The 21,348-nt window shown below is 41.0% G+C and overlaps 1 protein-coding gene across 2 annotated transcripts in view; it reads left to right on the top strand.

Moving 5' to 3' along the window:
- Positions 1–10,401, top strand: part of LOC110488054 (polyamine-transporter SLC45A4) — a 73,471-nt gene extending 63,070 nt beyond the window's left edge. Inside the window, exons 9-10 of one of the 2 annotated variants that reach the window (XR_002468338.3) lie at positions 5,287–6,359; positions 6,498–10,401. Coding sequence is in view for 1 of the 2 variants with exons in the window: in XM_021560030.3 (XP_021415705.3) it covers positions 5,287–5,649 (363 nt within the window). In the remaining variant the exon portion in view is untranslated. Of the gene's footprint in view, positions 1–5,286 lie in introns of both variants that reach the window. The other variant, XM_021560030.3, reaches the window with a different exon arrangement.
- Positions 10,402–21,348: the final 10,947 nt, after the last annotated feature.

Below are 21,348 nucleotides of genomic sequence, written 5' to 3' on the forward strand. Positions count from 1 at the left end.
TAGATAGTTCTCCTGGGACAATACCATGAGATGAAAGAGGTAAGGATCTATATGAGTTAGTACACACACTGATATAACAGGTTAGTTAGTTACACACTGATATAACAGGTTAATTAGTTACACACTGATATAACAGGTTAGTTAGTTACACACTGATATAACAGGTTAATTAGTTACACACTGATATAACAGGTTAGTTAGTTACACACTGATATAACAGGTTAGTTAGTTACACACTGATATAACAGGTTAGTTAGTAACACACTGATATAACAGGTTAGTTAGTTATAACTAGTTAGTTAGTTAGTTAGTTACACACTGATATAACAGGTTAGTTAGTTACACACTGATATAACAGGTTAGTTAGTAACACACTGATATAACAGGTTAGTTAGTTATAACTAGTTATTTAGTTAGTTAGTTACACACTGATATAACAGTTAATTAGTTACCCACTGATATAACAGGTTAGTTAGTAACACACTGATATAACAGGTTAATTAGTTACACACTGATATAACAGGTTAATTAGTTACACACTGATATAACAGGTTAGTTAGTAACACACTGATATAACAGGTTAGTTAGTTACACACTGATATAACAGGTTAGTTAGTTACACACTGATATAACAGGTTAGTTAGTTACACACTGATATAACAGGTTAGTTAGTTACACACTGATATAACAGGTTAGTTAGTTACACACTGATATAACAGGTTAGTTAGTTACACACTGATATAGCAGGTTAATTAGTTACACACTGATATAACAGGTTAATTAGTTACACACTGATATAACAGGTTAGTTAGTTGCACACTGATATAACAGGTTACTTAGTTACACACTGATATAACAGGTTAATTAGTTAGTTACACACTGATATAACAGGTTAGTTCATTAGTTACACACTGATATAACAGGTTAATTAGTTACACACTGATATAACAGGTTAGTTAGTTACACACTGATATAACAGGTTAGTTAGTAACACACTGATATAACAGGTTAGTTAGTTACACACTGATATAACAGGTTAGTTAGTTACACACTGATATAACAGGTTAGTTAGTTACACACTGATATAACAGGTTAGTTAGTTATTTACACACTAATATAACAGGTTAGTTAGTAACACACTGATATAACAGGTTAGTTAGTAACACACTGATATAACAGGTTAGTTAGTAACACACTGATATAACAGGTTAGTTAGTTACACACTGATATAACAGGTTAATTAGTTACACACTGATGTAACAGTTAATTAGTTACACACTGATATAACAGGTTAGTTAGTTACACACTGATATAACAGGTTAATTAGTTACACACTGATATAACAGGTTAGTTAGTTACACACTGATATAACAGTTAATTAGTTACACACTGATATAACAGGTTAGTTAGTTACACACTGATATAACAGGTTAATTAGTTACACACTGATATAACAGGTTAGTTAGTTACACACTGATATAACAGGTTAGTTAGTTACACACTGATATAACAGTTAATTAGTTACACACTGATATAACAGGTTAGTTAGTTACACACTGATATAACAGGTTAATTAGTTACACACTGGTATAACAGTTAATTAGTTACACACTGATATAACAGGTTTGTTAGTTACACACTGATATAACAGGTTAGTTAGTTAGTTACACACTGATAAAACAGGTTAATTAGTTACACACTGATATAACAGGTTAGTTAGTTACACACTAATATAACAGGTTAGTTAGTTACACACTGATATAACAGGTTAATTAGTTACACACTGATATAACAGGTTAATTAGTTACACACTGATATAACAGGTTAGTTAGTTACACACTGATATAACAGGTTAGTTAGTTACCCACTGATATAACAGGTTAGTTAGTTACACACTGATATAACAGTTAATTAGTTACACACTGATATAACAGGTTAATTTGTTACACACTGATATAACAGGTTAGTTAGTTACACACTGATATAACAGGTTAGTTAGTTACACACTGATATAACAGGTTAGTTAGTTACACACTGATATAACAGGTTAGTTAGTTACACACTGATATAACAGGTTAGTTAGTTACACACTGATATAACAGGTTAGTTAGTAACACACTGATATAACAGGTTAGTTAGTTACACACTGATATAACAGGTTAGTTAGTTACACACTGATATAACAGTTAATTAGTTACACACTGATATAACAGGTTAATTAGTTACCCACTGATATAACAGGTTAATTAGTTACACACTGATATAACAGGTTAGTTAGTTAGTTACACACTGATATAACAGGTTAGTTAGTTACACACTGATATAACAGTTAATTAGTTACACACTGATATAGCAGGTTAATTAGTTACACACTGATATAACAGGTTAGTTAGTTACACACTGATATAACAGGTTAGTTAGTTACACACTGATATAACAGGTTAGTTAGTTACACACTGATATAACAGTTAATTAGTTACACACTGATATAACAGGTTAGTTAGTTAGTAACACACTGAGATAACAGGTTAGCTAGTTACACACTGATATAACAGGTTAGTTAATTAGTTAGTTACACACTGATATAACAGTTTAGTTAGTTAGTTACACACTGATATAACAGGTTAGTTAGTTAGTTAGTTGAACACTGATATAACAGGTTAGTTAGTTAGTTAAACACTGAAGCAACAGGTTAGTTAGTTATAACTAGTTAGTTAGTTAGTTAGTTACACACTGAGATATCAGGTTAGTTAGTTACACACTAAGATAACAACATGTTAGTTAGTTACACACTGATATAACAGGTTAGTTAGTTGCACACTGATTTAACAGGTTAGTTAGTTACACACTGATATAACAGGTTAGCTATTTACACACTGGTATAAAAGGTTAGTTAATTAGTTAGTTAGTGACACACTGATATAACAGGTTACTTAGTTAGTTACACACTATAACAGGTTAGTTAGTTAGTAACATGCTGATAACAGGTTAGTTAGTAGACTGGATCAATTATATAACAGATGATGTTCAGAAGAAATGCTATTCACTTTTCACACAGTGTGAATTAAAATCAGGTTAATCAAATCATTGGCAGAAATCCATACAACATTTGGCGTCAAGATTTTTTTAAACCACGTTCCAAGATGTTGTTTAGTATACAGAGGGTACGTAGTTGATGTCTCATTAGACACACTTTAAATCACATACACTAGACACTAGACATTATCTGCTGAAGGACGTTATTGCAGGCCCATATCCAAGAGGACAGATTTGAAGATGCCAACAGACAGTGGTAATGTTTCATCTGCTGACTGTTATGATAACCTCCAGGCTGTATGCTGTGGTGTCAAGCCATAAAAAGATCCAGAAACGTAAACCTTTATGTCACTATGCCAAGACTAATAGAGCATTTAAAGGCCAGATTCCATCAGAACATGCCGGAACAGGTTATACAGGTTAATATCATAGCTCCATCATATACAGTGCCTTGCGAAAGTATTCGGCCCCCTTGAACTTTGCGACCTTTTGCCACATTTCAGGCTTCAAACATAAAGATATAAAACTGTATTTTTTTGTGAAGAATCAACAACAAGTGGGACACAATCATGAAGTGGAACGACATTTATTGGATATTTCAAACTTTTTTAACAAATCAAAATCTGAAAAATTGGGCGTGCAAAATTATTCAGCCCCTTTACTTTCAGTGCAGCAAACTCTCTCCAGAAGTTCAGTGAGGATCTCTGAATGATCCAATGTTGACCTAAATGACTAATGATGATAAATACAATCCACCTGTGTCTCCGTATAAATGCACCTGCACTGTGATAGTCTCAGAGGTCCGTAAAAAGCGCAGAGAGCATCATGAAGAACAAGGAACACACCAGGCAGGTCCGAGATACTGTTGTGAAGAAGTTTAAAGCCGGATTTGGATACAAAAAGATTTCCCAAGCTTTAAACATCCCAAGGAGCACTGTGCAAGCGATAATATTGAAATGGAAGGAGTATCAGACCACTGCAAATCTACCAAGACCTGGCCGTCCCTCTAAACTTTCAGCTCATACAAGGAGAAGACTGATCAGAGATGCAGCCAAGAGGCCCATGATCACTCTGGATGAACTGCAGAGATTTACAGCTGAGGTGGGAGACTCTGTCCATAGGACAACAATCAGTCGTATATTGCACAAATCTGGCCTTTATGGAAGAGTGGCAAGAAGAAAGCCATTTCTTAAAGATATCCATAAAAAGTGTTGTTTAAAGTTTGCCACAAGCCACCTGGGAGACACACCAAACATGTGGAAGAAGGTGCTCTCGTCAGATGAAACCAAAATGTAACTTTTTGGCAACAATGCAAAACGTTATGTTTGGCGTAAAAGCAACACAGCTCATCACCCTGAACACACCATCCCCACTGTCAAACATGGTGGTGGCAGCATCATGGTTTCGGCCTGCTTTTCTTCAGCAGGGACAGGGAAGATGGTTCAAATTGATGGGAAGATGGATGGAGCCAAATACAGGACCATTCTGGAAGAAAACCTGGTGGAGTCTGCAAAAGACCTGAGACTGGGACGGAGATTTGTCTTCCAACAAGACAATGATCCAAAACACAAAGCAAAATCTACAATGGAATGGTTCAAAAATAAACATATCCAGGTGTTAGAATGGCCAAGTCAAAGTCCAGACCTGAATCCAATCGAGAATCTGTGGAAAGAACTGAAAACTGCTGTTCACAAATGCTCTCCATCCAACCTCACTGAGCTCGAGCTGTTTTGCAAGGAGGAATGGGAAAAAATGTCAGTCTCTCGATGTGCAAAACTGATAGAGACATACCCCAAGCGACTTACAGCTGTAATCGCAGCAAAAGGTGGCGCTACAAAGTATTAACTTAAGGGGGCTGAATAATTTTGCACGCCCAATTTTTCAGTTTTTGATTTGTTAAAAAAGTTTGAAATATCCAATAAATGTCGTTCCACTTCATGATTGTGTCCCACTTGTTGTTGATTCTTCACAAAAAAATACAGTTTTATATCTTTATGTTTGAAGCCTGAAATGTGGCAAAAGGTCGCAAAGTTCAAGGGGGCCGAATACTTTCGCAAGGCACTGTATTTAACCAGTTACAAGTCAGTCAGTTAAAAAAACCTTGTATTTTACAATGACAACTTGGCAATTATTTGATACCATGTCTCTTCTCTCCTGCTCTCTTCCCTCCTTTCCCCTCTCTCTTCCCGCCCTTTCCCCTCTCTCTTCCCCCCTTTCCCCTCTCTCTTCCCCCCTTTCCCCCTCTCCCAGTACATCCACCACAGCCCAGGGAACTCCAAGCGGGGCTTCGGCATCGACTGTGCCATCCTGTCATGCCAGGTGTACATCTCCCAGATCCTAGTGGCATCGGCACTGGGCGCGGCGGTGGACGCCACAGGTAGCGTGCGGGTCATCCCTATGGTGGCGTCCGGCGGCTCCTTCCTGGGTTTTCTCACCGCCTGGTTCCTGGTCATCTACCCGAGCCATGGCGATGCGGAGGCCAAGGGTGAGCAGAAAGCTTTAACAGGGTCCTCCTCTGATAACAGCGGCACAGAGAAACCCAGTGTTCTAAAACTGACCAAGAAAGGCGCCGCCACCACTACGTGTAAAGTGGAGTGCGAATCCACTCTGTGATGGAGGGGGTTACTGTTATCATAGCAATGCAAACGACATCAACAAAAAATAAAAATAAAAACTGACATTCCCTTTTCCGCCACCGAAGACTGTGCTGCATGGCATGGGTTTGACCGACCTGCTCTTTCTCTGAGACACATGGGCCAGGATGTTTTAAAGTTTCATTTTTACTTTTTTCATTTAATATGTGTCGCGGTCTCAGGACTGTGGTGTGGCGAGGAGAGGACAATCATCTCTCCCTCTCAGGGCCACCAGGAGCCGCCATCAAGGCGGTCCGACTGGATAGGACAGATCAGGGGACAATGGATACACACGCGACCGACCGTCGTTCACACGCTGAACTGGGATCTCTCGAAAAGACATGCACTTCACTCTTGCACTTCCATTCATGGGTCAAGACAAAAATAGTTTAAGAGATATTTTATTCTTCTAATAAGTGAATCATTTGAAAATACTGAAAATTGCTCTTCCTTTTGATTGAACATTTTATTTAGTTTATTTTACTCTATATATTTTTGACATGATATTGCAGAAGGACATTGTAATCACCAAATGTGGCCAGGCCCGGTATAATTTACAGGGTTGATGTTTTACTTTTTGGACTTTAAAGGTTTTTAGTGGCTTTAAGAGGAAACGGCACAGGTATAAGGAGGAGATTTCTTCTTTAGGAGAGCATCTCCAAAGTGAGGAGCGAAAGAAGGCATTGTTTGGTAAATAGTTCTCTTATTTATTTTATTTTAGCACATACTAAGTTGTCACATACTAAGACCAGTTACACTATATCTACACATAGATATCTTTATCCTCTTTAGTAATTTATACTAAGGATCCTATTTTCCACCTTTCAGTATAAATCCTTCGGAGATCACGTCCTCAAGGGCATTACCATTGACGGAGAACAGAAACACTTTAAGAAAATGCTCAAGAGAAAGAATCTCAGTGCTGCGTTGGAGTTACGAAGGAGTGCATACCAAACAAAGGAGAGAAGCTGAGGAGCGCTTTTCAGTCTCAGTGAGAAGAAACAGATTTTGCGCTTAATTTCCCTTACTACTACTTATTTTTCTTTCTCTTGTTTCAAAAGCAATGTTAATGGATTGTGTCACTCGATGCACAATTTCAGCTGTTGTCCTTTTTTTGAGGATGTTACTAAAGCTAGCTAGATGTTTGTCAAATGTGGGAGTGCGGTTAGATGGAGGGTTGGGGGAGGAGCCCCTAGGCAGAACTTAAACTGTGCAGGAATTGAAGTTGGTTCTTTTCCTACCACATAGGTCTTCTATTTTCAGTTTCTAACTGATTGAAAACGAAGTAATGGGTCTTAAAAGAAGAGTAATATCCTCTCACTTTTGTAGTCTGTTTACATTTTAGAAACCTGGTTGCTGCATGGTTTGGGCCATGTGGCGAGTTGTGCTGTGCTCGGAAGCAGCCCTAGCTAAATGCTAACCTGCCATGTTGGCTCTGCATGGCCTACATACAGTGCATTGGGAAAGTATTCAGACCCCTTCAATTTTTCCACATTTTGTTACGTTACAGCCTTATTCTAAAATTGATTAAATTGAGTTTTTTCCTTATCAATCTAAATAAAATACCCCATAATGACAAAGCCAAAAACAGGTTTAGACATTTTTGAAAATTTATTAAAAATAAAAAACAGAAATACCTTATTTACATAAGTATTCAGACCCTTTGCTATGAAACTCAAAATTGAGCTCCGGTGCATCCTGTTTCCATTGATCATCCTTGAGATGTTTCTACAACTTGATTGGAGTCCACCTGTGGTAAATTCAATTGATTGGACATGATTTGAAAGGCACACACTTGTCTATATAAGGTCCTACAGTTGACAGTGCATGTCAGAGCAAAAACCAAGCCATGAGGTTGAACAAATTGTTCGTACAGCTCCGAGACAGGATTGTGTGGAGGCACTTATCTGGGGAAGGGTGCCAAAATATGTCTGCAGCATTGAAGGTCCCCAAGAACACAGTGGCCTCCATCACTCTTAAAATGGAAGGAGTCTGTAACCACCAAGACTCTTCCCAAAGCTGGTCGCCCGGCCAAACTTAGCAATTGGGGGAGAAGGGCAGTGACCCTATGGTCATTCTGACAGAGTTCCTCTGTGGAGATGGGAGAACCTTCCAGAAGGACAACCATCTCTGCAGCACTCCACCAATCAGGCCTTTATGGTAGAGTGGCCAGATGGAAGCCACTCCTCACTAAAAGGCACATGACAGCCTGCTTGGAGTTTGCTAAAAGGCACTTAAAGAATTCTCAGGCCATGAGAAACAAGATTCTCTGGTCTGATGAAGCCAAGTTTGACTTCTTTGGCCTGAATGCCAAATCTCACGCCTGGCACCATCCCTACAGTGAAGAATTATGGTTGCAGCATTATGCTGTGGGGATGTTTTTTAGAGGCAGGGACTGCGAGAATAGTCAGGATCGAGGGAAAGATGAGCGGAGCAAAGTACAGCGAGATCCCTGATGAAAATCTGCTCCAGAGCGCTCAGGACCTCAGACTGGGGCGAAGGTTCACCTTCCAACAGGACAACGACACTAAGCACACAGCCAAGACAATGCAGGAGTGGCTTTGGGACAAGTCTCTGAATGTCCTTAAGTAGCCAGAGCCCGGACTTGAACCCGATTGAACATCCCTGGAGAGACCTGAAAATAGCTGTGCAGCAACGCTTCCAATCCAACCTGACAGAGCTTGAGAGGATCTGCAGAGAAGAATGGGAGAAACTCCCAAAATACAGGTGTGCCAAACTTGTAGCATCATACCCAAGAAGACTTGAGGCTGTAATCGCTGCCAAAGGTGCTTCAACAAAGTACTGAGTAAAAGTTCTGAATACTTATGTAAACGTGATATTTCCAGGGGGGGTTTATACATTTGCAAAAATGCTTTGTCATTGTTGGGTATTGTGTATAGATTGATGAGTGTAACAACAAAATGTAGAAAAAGTCAAGGGGTCAGAATACTTTCCAAATGCACTGTATACCCTGAGCTGGAATGGGGGCTCAGTTTCATTCTTGTATAGAAGACATGGTGGGCCGAGGGTGGAAGCAAGTGGAGGAAGTAGAGCTCCACTGTAAAACTCATTGGGGTTAAATGTCCAGCTGGTGTGTCTGTTGCGTTGAGTGTATATGCTGGTTATGGCTTTACAGGTCCATGTGTCTCTGCTGTGACAGGTCCCAGGAGGTTTAACCAGAGCCTTCTTAGGGCTCTCTAGAGCTGGAACGACCCAAAAACTATCCAGGTTGGCTGTGTTTCTACAGGAATACTTACCGTATACGAGATATGGCTTCCTTCTACTACGTGTTTATTATATTAGACAGTTAGAGTACATCGCTCTGTCGTCTCTCGTTTAGGATACATGTTAATCCATAGAGGTAGATTTGTGCAAGTGTAATTTAACCTTTATTAATAAGTGTAAAACTGAAAAACAATAAGCTGACATATTTTCAGTGTCGAGGAGATTTATACCAAACTTGAAGTGAAAACAAACGGAGCATCAAGTTTTTTGACAAATCTGTCAATCGTTGCAATAATGTTTTCTGCCTCAGTAAGCAAGGGTGGAAGTGTTAAGACTGGGGTCAGGTGAACTTTTAGACTGCCTGGGTGGATGTAGTCTATGTGTATCATAGTTATATGAAAAAGAAAAACAACAAACATGTACTCGTAGCTAAAGAAGCATAGTATTGGTTTGGTTTTTAAGAGAATCACACATTGTTGAATACTTGAAGTGCAACTTGAGTGTTTCTAAGATACAAGGAAGTGTATGAAAGTTTTCCTGAACCTCTTGCCGTTGACTCTGGAATGTTAAGATAGTGGCCTATGTTGAAAGGCCTGCTGGGAGTTGGAGTTTCCTTGATTCCATCAGGTGACAATGAAAAAGTAATGAATGTAAAATCTTTGTTGTTTTGTGATGGGTAGAGGGTCTGACATTGCACAGAACTTGCACATACAAAGTTTGAAGAAAAAAAAAGAATAATCTTGCAAAAGAAAAAAAATCTAAACTGTGGATATTTATTTTTAGATATTTTCTCGTTAAATGGACACTCACTTTATTTAAAGATATACAAATAAAGAGAGAGATATTTACAGTTGTAACAAATGCAAGAGAGGCATGTTACAGTAATCAGAGGACTGGAATGTGTTTGAAACACATGAGTGTGTGTGAATGAGTGTGTGTGTGTGTGCGTGTTAGATTTCAATCTCACCTCAGTTTTTCCTGTTCCTACGTCTCCACAATCATCTGGTTTACAATTCACTTTACTTTCAAAGCTTGAGATCGCGCTGCATTACCAACATTTAATTGTACATATTTTTACACAGAAATATCTTTGAATACGTATAGGCCTAGTTATTAAGATCAATTTCCCTGTTGTTGCTTTTGATTGGAAAATGCTATTATTCATCTCTCATTATGTTAAAGATACCTTTTATAAGATCATCTGATTTTAGGACAATGGGAGTTGCATACACGTATTTTTTTCTGTTAATGAAATGAATCATGGATGTTACTTTAAAGATTTAGTCATGGGGAAAACAGAGTGTTTTCAGTGTACTATATACCTTGTCATGAAAGTTGTAAATATTATTTTAGTTTATTTTGCTGCTATAAAAAAGCTGATTATTTGTATTAGTTTTTTTTTTTAAAGTACTATATACGTTGTGTAAATATGCTTGAGCCTTCATATGTAGAAGTATGGAAGAACACTGTATTGAATGCACCTTTAAAAAAACTCTTAATAACCAAAGAGCTTCTGTCTCTTTATTACTAAACTACACTTTCATACATGGCATTTTGAAGACTAACTATTAGATATGTATCTACACATATACTGATAAACTGCATCACCAGCATCTCTGAAAAACTGTACCAGCGTAATATAAAGTCATGTTAACGTTAGAGGGTGGTTTGTTTTTAGGTCAACGTGAGTAAGTCCGAAGGTCTTGTAGATGAAGAAGCGGACACAACAGCTATCAGTGCATTAGACGGACAAATGAAGCGACTCAACAACATCATTTATCAGGGGAAATCAAATGAATACAAACTGGGAGTGGGAATAGTGACACCACCACACCATATTCCAGTCCCACAATACTAAAGTCTTAGTCACTTAAGGGCCCATCACTGAGGTCAAACCACAGGTCAATCCCACTGATAGATAGGCAAAGTGAGCTAACCACAGCTTCCTCTTTCAATTAAAGCCACGCTCTGTAAGAGCATGTTTGCTTCTGATAAGGTGAAAGTTGTTGTCATAGGCTACATTAGTTGTATATAATGTCTGATATGCCACGGCTGTCAGTCATTCAGCATTCAGATCTTGAACCACCCAATTTATAATACTTCTTGAACCAATGGGAATATTTGCTAAAGAATTTTTACTGGAAATCTACCAGACTGGAATACTATGACTTGGACATAAAATCATATCTACCATACATAATGTACACGACACCTTGAGGACAAAAATGTCCACTTGTCTGTGAATGTTGCCAACAGTCCCTTATACAAGGCTTCCACCTTGTGGTGATGTACTGTTACATTTCTCACCACTGGATACTATTCTGTATTTCATTTGTTTTTCTTGCCGCTGGATGGTCAAGTTTAACTGCATAGCAACCAGCAGTCCTATACATTCTTATTATAGTCATCTTAATTGTAACATAGGATTGTAGTTGTAGCCTACAATAGAACACTCAATGGAATCGCGATACATTTTTAACACGTTTGATTTCAATTAGTTGTCTGTCAGCATACATAGGCTATTACTCCTGAATCAAATTTAAATCTGCGTAGGGCTTTTTACCAGGAAGTTGTATGGTGCCAGCAACCGATAGTGGTCATACAGAAGCAGGCGTTTACATTCCTCAATTTGATATGGACATATGTCAAAGACTAACAGATGAACTCTCAGTATACTCTGTTGAACTGTTGCCAATAGTAGCTGCCCGTGTAGTAGTGTGATTCTGTTTGGTTCTTTATTATTTTAGTCTGTGAACTGTGATTAACACACTCCAGTACAGTAGGTGGCGGCATGCAGCTGTAACGTTTGTTTGCGGACTGCCAAATTATCGAAGAAGAAGAACCAGCACCAGCAAGCGGTGGTACTTTTGCTTCACTTGAGCTAGTGATGGGAAGTTCAGGTCTTTTTACTGATTCGGATCTTTTCGACTTGTTCAGTAAAAATAACGAATCATTAGACTAATTTTGTTAATTTGAGTCAGTAATGCCCAGAGCACACATGGCCACCTACCGTCGAACAAGGAACTGAAAATTCGAAAGAGTCATGAGAATATTGGAGCTGTTATTTGTGACCCTGGGTCTCGACCCCGCCCTGTGCAACTGGGTCCTGGACTTCCTGACTGATGGGCTATCCCCCAGGTGGTGAGGGTAGGAAACATCATCTCCACCCCACTGATCCTCAACACTGGGGCCCCACAAGGGGGCGTTCTCAACACTCTCCTGTACTCCCTATTCATCCATGACTGTGTGGCCATGCATGCCTCCAACTCAATCATCAAGTTTGCAGACAGTGGTAGGCTTGATTACCAACAACGACGAGACGGCCTACAGGGAGGAGGTGAGGGCCCTCAGAGTGTGGTGTCAGGGAAATCACACTCAACCTCACACTCAACGTCAACAAAACAAAGGAGATGATTGTGGACTTCAGGAAACAGCAGAGGGAGCACCCCCTTATCCACATCGACGGGACAGTAGTGGAGAAGGTGGAAAGTTTTAAGTTCCTCGGCATACACATCACGGAAAACTGAAATGGTCCGCCCACACAGACAGCGTGGTGAAGAAGGTGCAACAGTGCTTCTTCAACCTCAGTAAGCTGAAGAAATTTGGCTTGTCACCAAAATCACTCTCAGACTTTTACAGATGCACAATCGCGAGCATCCTGTCGGGCTGTATCACCGCCTGGTACGGCAACTGCTCCACCCACAACCAACCGTAAGGCTCTCCAGAGGGTAGTGAGGTCTGCACAACGCATCACCGGGGACAAACTACAGTGCCTTGCGAAAGTATTCGGCCCCCTTGAACTTTGCGACCTTTTGCCACATTTCAGGCTTCAAACATAAAGATATAAAACTGTATTTTTTTGTGAAGAATCAACAACAAGTGGGACACAATCATGAAGTGGAACGACATTTATTGGATATTTCAAACTTTTTTAACAAATCAAAAACTGAAAAATTGGGCGTGCAAAATTATTCAGCCCCCTTAAGTTAATACTTTGTAGTGCCACCTTTTGCTGCGATTACAGCTGTAAGTCGCTTGGGGTATGTCTCTATCAGTTTTGCACATCGAGAGACTGACATTTTTTCCCATTCCTCCTTGCAAAACAGCTCGAGCTCAGTGAGGTTGGATGGAGAGCATTTGTGAACAGCAGTTTTCAGTTCTTTCCACAGATTCTCGATTGGATTCAGGTCTGGACTTTGACTTGGCCATTCTAACACCTGGATATGTTTATTTTTGAACCATTCCATTGTAGATTTTGCTTTATGCTTTGGATCATTGTCTTGTTGGAAGACAAATCTCCGTCCCAGTCTCAGGTCTTTTGCAGACTCCATCAGGTTTTCTTCCAGAATGGTCCTGTATTTGGGTCCATCCATCTTCCCATCAATTTTAACCATCTTCCCTGTCCCTGCTGAAGAAAAGCAGGCCCAAACCATGATGCTGCCACCACCATGTTTGACAGTGGGCATGGTGTGTTCAGGGTGATGAGCTGTGTTGCTTTTACGCCAAACATAACGTTTTGCATTGTTGCCAAAAAGTTCAATTTTGGTTTCATCTGACCAGAGCACCTTCTTCCACATGTTTGGTGTGTCTCCCAGGTGGCTTGTGGCAAACTTTAAATTACACTTTTTATGGATATCTTTAAGAAATGGCTTTCTTCTTGCCACTCTTCCATAAAGGCCAGATTTGTGCAATATACGACTGATTGTTGTCCTATGGACAGAGTCTCCCACCTCAGCTGTAGATCTCTGCAGTTCATCCAGAGTGATCATGGGCCTCTTGGCTGCATCTCTGATCAGTCTTCTCCTTGTATGAGCTGAAAGTTTAGAGGGACGGCCAGGTCTTGGTAGATTTGCAGTGGTCTGATACTCCTTCCATTTCAATATTATCGCTTGCACAGTGCTCCTTGGGATGTTTAAAGCTTGGGAAATCTTTTTGTATCCAAATCCGGCTTTAAACTTCTTCACAACAGTATCTCGGACCTGCCTGGTGTGTTCCTTGTTCTTCATGATGCTCTCTGCGCTTTTAACGGACCTCTGAGACTATCACAGTGCAGGTGCATTTATACGGAGACTTGATTACACACAGGTGGATTGTATTTATCATCATTAGTCATTTAGGTCAACATTGGATCATTCAGAGATCATCACTGAACTTCTGGAGAGAGTTTGCTGCACTGAAAGTAAAGGGGCTGAATAATTTTGCACGCCCAATTTTTCAGTTTTTGATTTGTTAAAAAAGTTTGAAATATCCAATAAATGTCGTTCCACTTCATGATTGTGTCCCACTTGTTGTTGATTCTTCACAAAAAAATAGTTTTATATCTTTATGTTTGAAGCCTGAAATGTGGCAAAAGGTCGCAAAGTTCAAGGGGGCCGAATACTTTCGCAAGGCACTGTACCTGCTCTCCAGGACACCTACACCACCCGATGTCACAAGAAGGCCAAAAAGATAATCAAGGACAACAACCACCCGAGCCACTGCCTGTTCACCCCGCTATCATCCAGAAGGCGAGGTCAGTACAGGTGCATCAAAGCTGGGACCGAGAGACTGAAAAACAGCTTCTATCTCAAGGCCATCAGACTGTTAAACAGACATCACTAACATTGAGTGGCTGCTGCCAACATACTGACTCAAATCTCTAGCCACTTTAATAATAAAAAATTGGATGTAATAAATGTATCACTAGTCACTTTAAACTATGCCACTTTATAAAATGTTTACATACCCTACACTACTCATCTCATATTTATATACTGTACTCTATACCATCTACTGCATCTTGCCTATGCCGTTCGGCCATCGCTCATCCATATGTATTTTTATGTACATATTCTTATTCATTCCTTTACACTTGTGTGTATAAGGTCGTTGTTGTGAAATTGTTAGATTACTTGTTAGATATTACTGCATGGCCGGAACTAGAAGCACAAGCATTTTGCTACTATGTACATATAAATATATGGATGAGCAATGACCGAGCTGCATGGGCAAGATGGAATAGATGGTATAAAATACAATATACATGTGGGATGAGTAATGCAAGATATGTAAACATCATTATTAAAGTGGCATGAATAATAAAGTGTTAGTGGCCAATGATTTCAAGTCTGTATGTACGCAGCAGCCTCTCTGTGTTAGTGATGGCTGTTTCAATCAAATCAAGTTTTATTGGTCACATACACATGGTTAGCAGATGTTAATGCGAGTTTAGCGAAATGCTTGTGCTTCTAGTTCTACTTCTAGTTGTTTCCTGAAGTCCACGATCATCTCCTTTGTTTTGTTGACATTGAGTGAGAGGTTGTTTTCCTGACACCACACTCCGAGTGCCCTCACCTCCTCCCTATAGGCTGTCTCGTCGTTGTTGGTGATCAAGCCTACTATTGTTGTGTCATCGGCAAACTTGATGATTGAGTTGGAGGTGTGCATGGTCACACAGGCAGGCTGAACAGGGAGTACAGGAGGGGATTGAGCACGCACCCTTGTGGGGCCCCAGTGTTGAGGGTCAGTGGGGTGGAGATGTTGTTTCCTTCCCTCACCACCTGGGGGCGGCCCGTCAGGAAGTCCAGGATCCAGTTGCACAGGGTGAGGTTGAGACCAATGGCCTCTAGCTTAATGATGAGCTTGGAGGGTACTATGGTGTTGAATGGTGAGCTGTAGTCAATGAACTGTATTCTTACATGGGTGTTCCTCTTGTCCAGATGGGATATGGCAGTGTGCAGTGTGATGGCTTTTGCATCGTGTGTGGACCTATTGAAACAGTTTGCAAATTTCAGTGGGTCTAGGGTGCCAGGTAAGGTGGAGGTGACATGATCTTAGACTAGTCTCTCAAAGCACTTCATAATGAAAGGGGCGATAGTCATTTAGTTCACTTACCTTTGCCTTCTTGGGTACAGGAACAATGGTGGCCATCTTGAAGAATGTGGGGACAGCAGATTGGGATAGGGATTGATTGAATATGTCCGTAAACACACCTTGTGATGTTTAACACGTTTAAATGTTTTACTTACATCGGCCAAGGAGAAGGAGAGCCCACAGTCTTTGGTAGCGGGCCGTGGCACTGTATTGTCCTCAAAGCGTGCAAAGAAGTTGTTTAATTTGTCTGGGAGCATGACGTCGATGTTCGCAACGGGGCTGGTTTTCTTTTTGTAATCCGTGATTGTATGTGTCAGGGTCTACAGACAGTCTCGTGTTTGAGCCGTTGAATTGTGACTCCACTTTGTCTCTATACTGAGTCTTTGCTTGTTTGATTGACTTATGGAGGGAATAACTACACTGTTTGTATTCGGTCATGTTTCCAGTCACCTTGCCATGATTAAATGCGGTGGTACGTGCTGTCAGTTTTGCGCAAATGCTGCCATAAATCCACGGGTTTCTGGTTAGGGAAGGCGTTAACAGTTACAGTGGGTACAACATCTCCTATACACCTCCTTATAAACTCACTCACTGAGACAGCGTATACGTCAATGTTATTGTCTGAGGCTACCCGGAACATATCCCAGTCCACGTGATCGAAGCAATCTTGAAGCGTGGAATCCGATTGGTCAGACCTGTTTAAGAAGGTGCTTCCTGTTTAAGTTTCTACCTATAGGAGGGAAGCAACAAGATGGAGTCATGGTCAGATTTGCCAAAAGGAGAGCGGTGGAGGGCCTTGTATGCATCGTGGAAGTTAGAGTAGCAGTGGACGAGTGTGTTACTCGCTCGTGTAATGCAATCAATATGCTGATAAAATTTAGGTTGCCTTTTACTCAGATTAGCTTTGTTAAAATCCCCAGCTACAATAAATGCAATCTCAGGATATATGGTTTCCAGTTTGCATAAAGTCCAGTGAAGTTCCTTGATGGCCATCTTGGTATCTGCTTGTGGGGGGATATACACGGCTGTGTCGATAACCGAGGAGATGGGCATTTGATTGTGAGGAATTCTTTGTCAGGTTATCAAAATAACTTGAGTTCTTGTATGTTGTTACAATTACACCATGAGTCGTTAATCATGAAACATGCACCCCTGCCGTTCTTCTTACCAGAGAGATGTTTGTTCCTGTCCGCGCGATGCACTGAAAATCCTGTTGGCTGTCTGGACTCTGAGTGCATGTCCCCAGCTAGCCATGTCTCTGTGAAACAGAGTATGTTACAATCCCGGATATCTCTTTGGAAAGCAACTCTTGTCCTAATTTTGTTGACTTTGTTAACTAGGGCCTGGACATTAGCGAGTAATATACTCGGTAAGGGTGGGTGGTGTGCGCGCATCCAAAGCCTCACTAGAAGACCGCTCTGGCATCCTCTCCTCCGACGGCATTGTTTTGGGTTGACCTCTGGAATCAGTTCAAATGCCCTGGGAGGTACAGACAAAGGATCCGCTTTGGAAAAGTTGTATTCTTGGTCGTAGTGCTGGTTGTGCTGGTGACGTCTCTCTGATATCCAATAGTTCTTCCCGGCTGTATGAATTAACACTTAAGATTTTCTGGCCTAACAATGTAAGAAATAATACATAAAAAAATACTGCACACCCAGCTAGCAATGAGGAATCGGTCCAGAAGCGGCCTTCATTAGGGGGACCGAAACTGATTGAATCGGCCCAGAATCGGGTGTCGGACTCGGCCCTTAATCAAAATGAATGACAGCACAGAATCGGCCCAAGTATATTGGGCCATTTCCGTCTACCAAAATTCAGCCTACTTTGCCGGCATCTTACCAGAATCCCCCCAGAAGCGGCCCAATGCAAATTTAAATAAATGTATACAAAATTACTCGATTTAATAATTTGTAATATTACTATTACACATTTTATAAATACAAATTATATCCATCCACAAAAAAACATTTTATTTCGGAGGAAACACCTGGTGACCATGTCAGCGTGCATGCGCCTAGCCCGCCACAGGAGTCGCTACAGCGCTGAGGGAGAAGGACATCCCGTCGGCCAAACCCTACCCTAACTCTGACGACGCTGGGCCAATTGTGCGGGTCTCGAACCAGCATCTGTAGAAATTCTGCACCACTCGGGAAGTTCCATCCACAAAGTTTTTAATGCTTATCAATTGCCTTGCACAAAGTATCAACATTCTAAAATACTACACAGGACTCTTAAATAATTTCATTTAAATGTTAATAGTATTTTTTTATCACCTAAACAGGCGCAGGTTATCTGGGTCGCTATGTGTTCTATCTTTGATACTTCTCGCAGAAAAGAAACTAACGTCCGTGAGCGTGGTGTAGTGTTTGGGAAATAGGAGTTTGTGTTGCCAGGCAATACGATAAGCAGTTGTTCACGAACTGCAGCCCGCCAAACAATTCGCTCTAGAGCAGTGCTTCTTAACCTTGTTGGAGGTACTGAACCCCACCAGTTTCATATGCGCATTCACCGAACCCTTCTTAATTGGAAAAATAAAATATGATTTTTTCAAATTCAAAACATAGTTTACTGGTGCACAAAATGAACCGTGCATCAACATCACTGTGTTCAAAGAACAAAATCATCAAAACATGATTTTCACACAAAAACAAAAACATAATAATGAATATTTGCTGCAAATCAGTGTAACTTCTGCTGTTGCCTTTCAGAGACCAGTTCAGAAATGCGCAGCTTCACCTTGGCAAGTGCCACTCTCGTGTCATTTTCGCAACAAAGTCTGTTCCTTTTCTTAGTTTTTATGTCCAGCATCCTCGAAAAGGATTGCTCGCAAAGATATGTTGTAACAAACGGTATGAAAATCTCCAGAGCTTTCTTAGCAATAACAGGGTACGTTACCATTTGTTGACACCAAAACGTTGAAAGCGTTGTTGTTCTGAAGAGCTGCTGTTGAACCTGGCTCTGCTGAATTTCAATGATTTCATCGAGGTATTCATCATTGACATCTGTTGTCTCAACACTAAATGTGAATGGCTGTCTCACCCATGCTGGATATGACTCTCTTGTAGGGAAGTATCCGCCGAGAGACTTTGCAAGCTCATCTAAGTGTGTGGCAATTGCTTGCTTCAGTTCCGCGGGTACAGAAATGTCTCCGATTCCAGATACATCTTCGATCTTACTTACACAGTCGTCCAGCAGGGGAAAGTTTGCGAAGTTATCGTTCTCTGTTCGTCGTTTCCATAACGGTAGCTTTTTTTTAAAAGCCTTCAGGTTTTCCTCCGCTTCGATGATGTTGACTCCACCGCCCTGCATCTTTTGATTGAGATGATTGAGAGCTGCGAAGATATCAGCCATGTACGCTAAAATGAGAATGAACTCAGAATTTTTGAAGCAATCTGCATGACAATGTTGGTGCTCTTGCAAAAACAGGGCTAATTCCACACGCAAGGCAAAATCACGATTCAGCACCTGTCCCCGGGATAACCACCAAACGTTAGAATGGTACAGAAGTACCTCGAATTCAGAGCCCATTTCTTTACACAGCGCACTGAAGATGCGGTGCCTCAGAGCACTAGTTCACACATAGTTCACGCATTCCACTACAATTTTTAATACTTCTGCCAGTTTTGGAGGCAAGGTTTTTGTTGCCAACGCATGCCTGTGCAGAATACAATGCGTAACAATGATGTGTGGTGCATCGGCTTTCACCAGCGCACCAAAACCAGACTTTCTTCCCAGCATGACTGTAGCTCTGTCCGAACAAACTGCAGAAACCATATCCCACGAAAGATTGTTGTCTTTGAAGAAGTCATCCACAAGTTTCTTCACATCGGCTGCCTTAGTTGTTGTTGTAAGAGGCTTACAAAATAAAAAATCTTCCTTTATCACGTCGTCTTTCACATAGCGCCCGAATACAGCAAGCTGGCTTAGATTGGAAACGTCTGTGGTCTCATCGAGTTGAAGGCTGAATTTTGCCGGGCTTGAAATCAGATCTGCAACTGTAACAGTATAACTTTAGACCGTCCCCTCGCCCATACCCGGGCGCGAACCAGGGACCCTCTGCACACATCAACAACAGTCACCCCTCGAAGCATCGTTACCCATCGCTCCACAAAAGCCGCGGCCCTTGCAGAGCAAGGGGAACTACTACTTCAAGGTCTTCAGAGCAAGTGACGTCACCGATTGAAACGCTATTTAGCGCGAACACCGCTAACTAGCTAGCCGTTTCACATCCGTTACACAACTACTTGAGCCAAGATGTCTTTGCTCATGTCCTCTATTCTGTCGCTGATGGTGTCATTTGAAAGAGGAATTTGGGATAACTTAACTTCAGCCTCTTTTCCCAGCATAATATTCGCCATCTTCAACACAGCTGGTTTTAGGAGTGTTTCACCAATGGTGTGTGGTTTGCCCTGCTTTGCGATCAGGTAAGCAACTTCCTACGATGCTGTGAGGATCGGTTTGTTGATGGGTACAAAGCCGAGAACAGGCAGAGTAGCCTTTTCATCGAATCTGGCTCTCTTCACCTTGAATTCAGCGAGCGTTGTGTTCTTGTATTTTCCATCTCCATGCAGCTTAAGGAAGTGTTCTCTTAGTTTTGCCGAGGCTAGACTAGAATTGCTCAACTTGGCATTGCAAATCATGCAGTTAGGACGCTGACTCCCATCACGTTCCGTTATACATGTGAATCCATATTGTACATATTCGTCCGACCACTTTCTTTTTTTGCTCGAAAGAAATCACAAGACGTACCATCACGACAGTCACAAGTCGACTACTGAGCACACCAAATTCCCTGCAGCACAGATAGGCCAAGCGATGTAGCGTGATCACCTGCAACCAATGATGGCCAAGCGGGCCGTGTCATCACGAATCATATGAGTCGGATGTGTGTCTTTGACCTCTGCCGAACCCCTGAGACTGACTGGGTTCGATCGAACCCAGGTTAAGAACCACTGCTCTAGAGTTTATTGAGCAGAGGCTGTGTATGTTTTGGTTCTACAAAGCTGTGTCCATCAGTACATTAAATAATAAATTAATTACAGTCATTCATGCATCATGCCATCAGTTCTCAACATGTATTATTCTTCTCTATGCTCATTATGTATTTTCCTGCGAGCATCCGCTGAGCAGGAGGAGCGTAAATTAATCCTGCTATAGGAGTCAATGCAGCTCATCCGGATCCGCTCACGTAAAAGAGCCGGCTCATTTGGCTCCCAAACCGCTGTTGGTTCAAAACGCTTAAAAATTGACCTAGATCAACACATCACCGGATGTTTAAATGTGAAGCATCCGGTTGGCATTTCCACTCACTACCAAATATGGTGATGAGAGGAAGCACAGTTGCCGGCAGTGAGAGAAGATTTCGGCTGACATTCTGCACATTTTCTCATCGATTAAACATTTAATCTCCATACAGCTGTCTGTTTACAAATATAGACTCTGTAACAAATAGGGGACTGCGTTTTTTAGACTGTATCCTTTGACAAAGTAAAAATAAAATTGCGTTGTTTAGAAGGAGTGCAAGGGGAATTGAGTTATTGCACATGTGCACTTCACAGAGTAGGCGTCCATAACTGAAATATGCAAATAAATGCTAGAACAC

Source organism: Oncorhynchus mykiss, chromosome 30 (genome assembly GCF_057628025.1).
Source record: "Oncorhynchus mykiss isolate SJ-2025 chromosome 30, ASM5762802v1, whole genome shotgun sequence".
Lineage (NCBI taxonomy): Eukaryota > Metazoa > Chordata > Actinopteri > Salmoniformes > Salmonidae > Oncorhynchus > Oncorhynchus mykiss.